The following is a 7500-nucleotide window of genomic DNA, read 5'->3' on the forward strand; positions in this document are numbered from 1 at the left end:
TCGGGTGGTTTTGATGTGTAACGCGGTGGTGCTTTGTGATCGTCTCCCAGCTGGGATGTGCTGGCTGCAGCAGAACCAGGACCAGAAGTGTGACATGGTGCTGATGAGGGGAGTCACCAGGGACGAGTGCTGTGCCGGGGGCCGCCTGGACACCGCCTGGTCCAACACCAGCCTGCCCATGAACGAGGTCAGCCTGCTGGGCTTCCTGGGAATCGTCTCCTGCAAACCCTGCAAAGGTAAACACCCCCAAACGGCCCGATGTGGAAGGTCTGTGGTGGGCTGTGAACAGTTCACACTCAGGGGAGGGTTGTTATATAATACCTATAATAATGCAAAACACTATAATTCAATATAATACCTATATATGGATAATACCTCATGATCTGGTGGGTGATAAGTATCATTCATAATTCATGTATTTAATCATGGTTTGAATTAAAAAGATCAGGTGACCCGTCTGCATTTCTGTATTATCAATTTGGTAAAAAATGGTGAAAGCCATGGAAGCAGCCCTGGTACCAGAATCCTGTGGTACAGATGGTTTGTATTGTGGGCTGAGGGAACACGAGAGAAAACCACCCGTTAGTAGACCTTTGATAGAGATAAGTTCAACCCAGTTGAAAACAACAACATGCTTTTTAGGCAAGCAACTGCGATTTTCATTGCTTACCCAACAACCACTAACAACTTATAAAAGCAACCTTGATTCCATTTTGTTGTGTCGAATTGGTTGTGTTTTCTGAACAAGAACACTTTTGTCAGAAAGGTATTTTCTCTCTCTCTCTCACTCTCTCTCTCTCTCTCTCTCTCTCTCTCTCTCTCTCTCTCTCTCTCTCTCTCTCTCTCTCTAGCTATCTATCCCTCCCTCCTCTGTCTCTCTCTCTCTCTCTCTCTCTCTCTCTAGCTCTAGCTATATCTCCTTCCCTCTATCTCTCCCTCTCTCTGTGTAGTGGAGCTGGAGCCAAGTCATTTGCGTCGTATTTATACAGTGAGTTCCCTGTGAAGCGCTTTAACAAAATGCAGACATGGACCCAGGCCAGGTATTCCATCCAACCCCACCCTGCTGCCCTTGGAAGACTCTAGACTCCCAGCTAGGTTCATGCAGGTTCGCTCAGCGTTACACGTTGTTTTCCTGACTGCGGTACCCTCCTACATCCCCATTGATGGCTGGCCAAAGACATGAATTGTGTGATGTTGATCAATTCCAGTTCATAACCCAAGCTTCCCGTCGGCTCTGGACCAAACACCCCACATCTGTTTGGGTTCAACCCAAGGATTTCTTGCCTTGTCTCATGTTAAGAAAAACAGACCGAGATAATCCGCAGGTATGCGCAGGGTTAAAGGATTTACGGATTGGGTCTTTGCAGAATATATACACTACCACTGGGGAAGAGTTTCATTAAGGAGCTTCTTTTTTGTGGCATTATGATAAACGGCTAAAAGGAAAGAGCATTTACCTTCAAAGCATTATCTCATTGACTGAGAACATTATTTTGGCTAGATAAGACACAGAGTTCACAATAGGTTGGTTCAACTCAATTGGTTTGTTTGATGCGGGTTGGAGTGGATTCCTCTTTGTTGCCATGACCGATACGGAAATGAAATCATGCAGATTCCAAAATAAATGCCTACCATATGTTCAGATTACCGGGAATCACAGTGTGGAATCATAGCCTCTATCGCTTAGCCTTCTCTGGTAGAGCATGTATAATGTAATTACAAAGAAAGAACACAACAGAGATATTAACGTCCTCACAAATTTTAACATCTGAAACCCAGTCGTAAAAATCGTCTCCAAAAGGTTTCAGGCGGTGCGTTCCTCTGGCTCCGTTCATTTCTTGAAGTATCATCAGAGAAAATATCCATCAATCCCAATCGAGTTACGCACATATCACATCACACCCTCCACAATGAAAAGCCCTTGTTATTTTTTATGTAGAGAAGAAAACAGAGCGAGAGAGTTTGTGTGTGAAACAGAGAGAGAGAGAGAGAGAGAGCGATTTGGAGAACATTAAAGTTCTGCCAGGGTAAGGAAATAGGTTTCCAGCGGGGATTTGTGTGGGGGTTTAGCGGGGGCACGTATCAACACGGTATCTAAACCCACCAGTACCAGGCACGGGAAAGCAGCCAGGAGAGAACTGCGTCAGGTGTTGCCTCTGCCTTGTAGTAGGATCACAGGTCCTCCTCCAAAACCACAGACGTTATGGGGTGTTCGTGGAGTCTGGGCTGGTTCCTTTAGCTTGTTAGACTCTCTCTCTCTCTCTCTCTCTCTCTCTCTCTCTCTCTCTCTCTCTCTCTCTCTCTCTCTCTCTCTCTCTCTCCCCCTCTCCCCCTCTCTCTCTCTCTCTCTCTCGTCTTTATATCAGCTTGTAAACCTATCTGGCACCTCTTTGAACTCGCTGCGCCTTGAAAACCACCCCAGCCCTCTCTCCCTCCCTCCGTTCCCTCACCACCCCCCTTCCTGGGGTCCGGGGTACCTAGACAGGGCTGCATCTGGGTCTGAGCGATGTGAACCCACGCAATCTGCACCGCGTTCCAAAATCCTCCCCCTTTGTTGTGAGACCAACAACAATGCGATGGGGTGATCTGTAAAAAAAAAAGCCATGCTTCTCCGATTGATTGAATCTGCGCAACTCTATCGACAATGATAACGTACAAGGACTTGGCCTGGTTCAAAGTGCACTCTTTAAACCCTCGGTACAGACGTACAGTGAACCTGATCCGTGTGTGTTCTGTTTTGTTGGTTTTTTGTTCGACAGAGACCTGCGAGGGGGTGAAGTGCGGCCCGGGGAAGGTGTGCCGGATGAAGACCGGCAGGCCCCAGTGCGTGTGTTCCCCGGACTGCTCCCCTGTCGCCCTGAAGCAGCCGGTGTGCGGCAGCGACGGCAGGACCTACCCGGACGAGTGCTCCCTGCTCATGGCTCACTGCATGGGCCACCCCGACCTGGAGGTCATGTACCAGGGAGAGTGCAAAAGTAAGCACGCACACGGGGGGGGGGGGGGGGGGGGTTTGCATGACGGGGCTTGGGGTTCAGGCCTCCCTAATGGGGGGGTCGGGGGTTCCGATCCATTCGAACCCCTTCACTGTGTCGACCACGCAAGGCGACAGCCAGCTCGTCAGGAGCAGGTAGTGGTGAGGTGTCTTGTTCGGAGACACCTCAACACTCCCCTCCACACTGGAAGGACACACCTCACACACCTCCGCACTGGAAGGTTGCTAGTTTGATCCCCGGCTCCTCCTCGAGGAACTGGGGATCAAACTGGCAACCTTCCGGCTTCCGACTGTCCTTCGACTGAGAGGCCTCTAAAGGAGGCTTCTAAAGGAGGCCTCTCAGTTCCAACAGAAGCACGTATCTTCACCCATAACATCTCCTAAACTATCTCCTAAACGTTCTCCTGAACGTTCTCCCGAACGTTCTCCCGAACGTTCTCCTAAACGTTCTCCTAAACGTTCTCCCAAACGTTCTCCCAAACGTTCTCCCAAACGTTCTCATAAAGGTTCTCCTAAATGTTCTCCTAAATGTTCTCCTAAACGTTCTGCTAAACGTTCTGGTGACTCCTCCCCAGAGTCCTGCTCCAACGTGGTGTGCCCGGGCACCCACACCTGCGTGACGGACCAGACCAACAGCGCCCACTGCGTCATGTGCCGCATGACGCCCTGCCCGGTGCCCTCCGTGACGGAGCAGCCCATCTGCGGCAACGACAACATCACCTACCCCAGCGCCTGCCACCTGCGCCGTGCCACCTGCTTCCTGGGCCGCTCCATAGGGGTCCGCCACTACGGCCACTGCAACAGTAAGCCCCTCCCACTGCTCCGCCACTACGGCCACTGCAACAGTAAGCCCCTCCCACTGGTCCGCCACTACGGTCACTGGAACAGTAAGCCCCTCCCACTGGTCCGCCACTACGGTCACTGGAACAGTAAGCCCCTCCCACTGGTCCGCCACTACGGTCACTGGAACAGTAAGCCCCTCCCACTGCTCCGCCACTACGGCCACCGCAACAGTAAGCCCCTCCCACTGGTCCGTCTCTATGGCCACTGCAACAGTAAGCCCCTCCCACTGGTCCGCCTCTACAGCCAATGCAACAGTTAGCCCCTCCCACTCACTGCACTCCATGGGGTTCCGCCACTAAGCCCCTCCCCCCCACTGTGCTCCATAGGGGTCCCCCATTATGACCACTGCAACAGTAAGCCCCTCCCACTGCGCTCCCCCAGGGCTCCCGGCCAGCGTCCCGACAGATGTCACACACTTTTTCGGTGGCGAGGTTACGTTAATTATTCAATAATGAGGAAGTCGAGGTCAAGGGCGCCAGTCGGTTTCCAGTGAAATAGCTCCGCTGTAGGTCACTAGGGATACAGGTTTCTGCTAAATGACTAAATAGCGGTGATATAGTAGAAGTAATGTCGATTTTATACTTTTCTTATACTTTTTCATGATGTTTTCAAACTTGCTCTCGGCCTCTCTCTCACTCTCTCACTTTCTCACTCTCTATCAATCTCTGTCTCTCACTCTCTCTCACTCTCTCTCTCTCTCTTTCTCTCTCTCTCTCTCTCTCTCTCTCTCTCTCTCTCTCTCTCTCTCTCTCTCTCTCTCTCTCTCTCTCTCTCTCTCTCTCTCTCTCTCACTCCCTCTCTCTCCCCCTCTTTCTCTCCCTCTCTCTCCCCCAGATCCTCCGAGGATGTCTCACGACATGGAGGGCAGTGAGGAGAATGCCGTGTAGAGGAGATGGCACCACTCTGGTCCTCCTCGTACAACAGAACCCTGATGTTCCTCTGATGGGTCGGCCACCAGATACGTGCCTCATTGTAATGGTTCAACATGTACAATTGCAACATGTACCCTCCAATCATGGCCATGGCCTTATTATGAAAACCAATCACTCATTCACTCACTCACTCACTCACTCACTCACTCACTCACTCACTCACTCACTCACTCACTCACTCACTCACTCACTCACTCATTCACTCACTCACTCACTCATTCACGCCAGTGAGAATTGGGAGATCTGGTTGGAAAACTCTTCGACTTGGATAAGCTGCAGAGACGAAGACACAAGAGTGTCTTAAAAGGAGGGAAATATGTAGTGGGCTGTGTGGGTAACGTGTGTGTATATTGTAAATAGGACACCACTACTATTTATTGGAGAAGGTATATCGGTCTATTTAAGTTTTAATCCAGTATAAAATACCATGTACCATTAAGACAAGCTGATGCAAAACAAATGTATTTATTGTGTTTACTTGAGTGGTTTCAAAATAGTTGTAGATAATAGTTGATGTCAATTTTAACTTTTACAACGTCTTGTGTTTTTATAGACTCTTAAATCTCACTCCCCCATTATTAGGAATTTAGACACAAGCACACACACACACGCACACACACACACACACACACACACACACACACACACACACACACACACACACACACACACACACACACACACACACACACACACACACACATAAACACACACACCCATAGCCACACACCCGAAAACACACTCAAATACGAGCACACAAACACACACACACACACACTGCAAATGTTTCTGCCTTCACGGAAGACCCTAATTTGTTTTTGGAACTTGATACCAAGTTACAACCAATGTGGTTTAAAGACCCAGCAGGCAACAACAGAATCTCTGCGGTTGGTGCTGTGAGAATTTCCACCTTTGTTTAGAGGTGAGGGAAGGACTCTCTGTTCCCCAAGCCCCTTCTCCCCCCTCTCCCCCTCTCCCCCTCTCTCCCTCTCCTCCTCTCCCTTTAGCTCTCTCTCTCTCGCTCACTCTCTCACACCCTCTCTCCCTCTCCCCCCCCCCCCCCCCTCTCCTCTCTCTCTCTCTCTCTCTCTCCCTCTCTCTCTCTCTCTCTCTCTCTTCTCTCTCTCTCTCTCTCTCTCTCTCTCTCTCTCCCCTCTCTCTCTCTCCATGCATATTTGCTCTGGCACCTTATCCAAACTCTCGGCCTCCCGCAGGGTCTTGACAGTAACAGTTTGGTTCTGTCTCTGGGACCTTCATAATGTTGTTGGTTCCATCCCGGGCTCTGCACAAAGCGTCCACTGTTTCAATGCCCCGTTTTGCTGTGTTAAGTTAAACTGTAATTTGTAGATCACATTTTTTTGCGTCTTAATGCTATTTCGGATTAAAGATTTCTGAAGAATTCACGAGACAGATAAATGCAATTATGTTGTCTTATTTGGAACTAAATTGAATTTGTCTGGGAATGAGCCCAGCCAATTAAAGTCATTTGATGATTATCTACGAGGATAATCTTGTCCTTTTGAATTGATAACCATGGGTGTTGAATTATCAAAGTGATCCGAAATAACATTTTAAATCTAGATCAAATACATGTATTGTGTTATACTAGCCTTTGGGTTAGTTGCAATTCTGCCATCAATGTGTAAATAATCCACTTATGTAACTGTTCCTACTGTGAAATTGTTTATGACAAGTGTATCAACTTATTTTTGTATTTTTGTACTATTACTACTAAATATAAAGTATAATGTGTGTCAAATTGTTTGGTTTATTGTGCGGCCTAAATTTGACTAATGTTATTGCATACACACACACAGCTTATGCTTAAGTCCACACACACACACACACGCACGCACGCACGCACGCACGCACGCACGCACGCACGCACGCACGCACGCACGCACGCACGCACGCACGCACGCACGCACGCACGCACACACACACACACACACACACACACACACACACACACACACACACACACAAACACACACAGAAATGGGATTGGGCCTCAGACCAGGGCAGGAAGATGGGTCTCTGCCACTGCCAGGGCCCCCTTATTACAGTGCAGCAGCCATCTGTCCAGCTGTGCAATAGGGCCATGTTGCCTGTGGTCGGGGCCTCTCCTCTGGCAGGCCCGTCCCAGGCCTCTTATGAGAGACAGAAGGGAATCAAAGACATACTTAGAGTTGCCTCCCCCCCCGACCCTTCTATCCTGCGGGATGCTCCCCCCCCCCGCCCCCCCCACCCCCAGATCCCCATGAGGTGGGAGTGGTGGTATGTGCTTGGGGAGGAAGGGATGAGGGTGAAGGATGATAGGGGTAAACAGAAGCAAGGGCCTGGTTGTTGACTCACTTTCGTCTTCCTCCATTGTCTTCCCCCTTCATTACTTCCCCTCCCCCCCCCCCTCACCCCTTCTCTCTCTCCCTTTCTCCCTCTTTCCCTATCTGGTCCTCTCTACACACTTTTTCTTTCTCTCGCTCTCCCCACTTTTGTCTCTCTGTCTCTCTCGCTCCCCTTCTCTCAACCTTTCCCTCGATCTCTACCGTTCTATCCCCTTCCCTTCTCTCCCTTTCTCAGTTTCTCTCTCCCCACGTCTCTCTCTCTCTTTCCCTCCCCCTTTCCGTCTCTCCCTCCCTTTCTCTCTCTTTTCCCACTTCTTCCTCTCTCTCTCTCTCTCTCTCTCTCTCTCTCTCTCTCTCTCTCTCTCTCTCTCTCTCTCTCTCTCTCTCT

The 7500-nt window shown here is 49.7% G+C and overlaps 1 protein-coding gene across 2 annotated transcripts in view; it reads left to right on the top strand.

Moving 5' to 3' along the window:
* The window catches only part of fstl3 (follistatin-like 3 (secreted glycoprotein)), a 5987-nt gene extending 523 nt beyond the window's left edge, over positions 1-5464 (top strand). Inside the window, exons 2-5 of one of the 2 annotated variants that reach the window (XM_030373318.1) lie at positions 51-236; positions 2760-2975; positions 3568-3837; positions 4670-5464. In XM_030373318.1, the coding sequence (XP_030229178.1) occupies positions 51-236; positions 2760-2975; positions 3568-3837; positions 4670-4722 (725 nt within the window). In that variant the 3' untranslated portion in view covers positions 4723-5464. The remainder of the gene's footprint in view (positions 1-50; positions 237-2759; positions 2976-3567; positions 3838-4669) is intronic. The other variant, XM_030373319.1, reaches the window with a different exon arrangement.
* The last annotated feature ends 2036 nt before the right edge of the window (positions 5465-7500 follow it).

This window comes from Gadus morhua, chromosome 12 (assembly GCF_902167405.1).
Source record: "Gadus morhua chromosome 12, gadMor3.0, whole genome shotgun sequence".
Lineage (NCBI taxonomy): Eukaryota > Metazoa > Chordata > Actinopteri > Gadiformes > Gadidae > Gadus > Gadus morhua.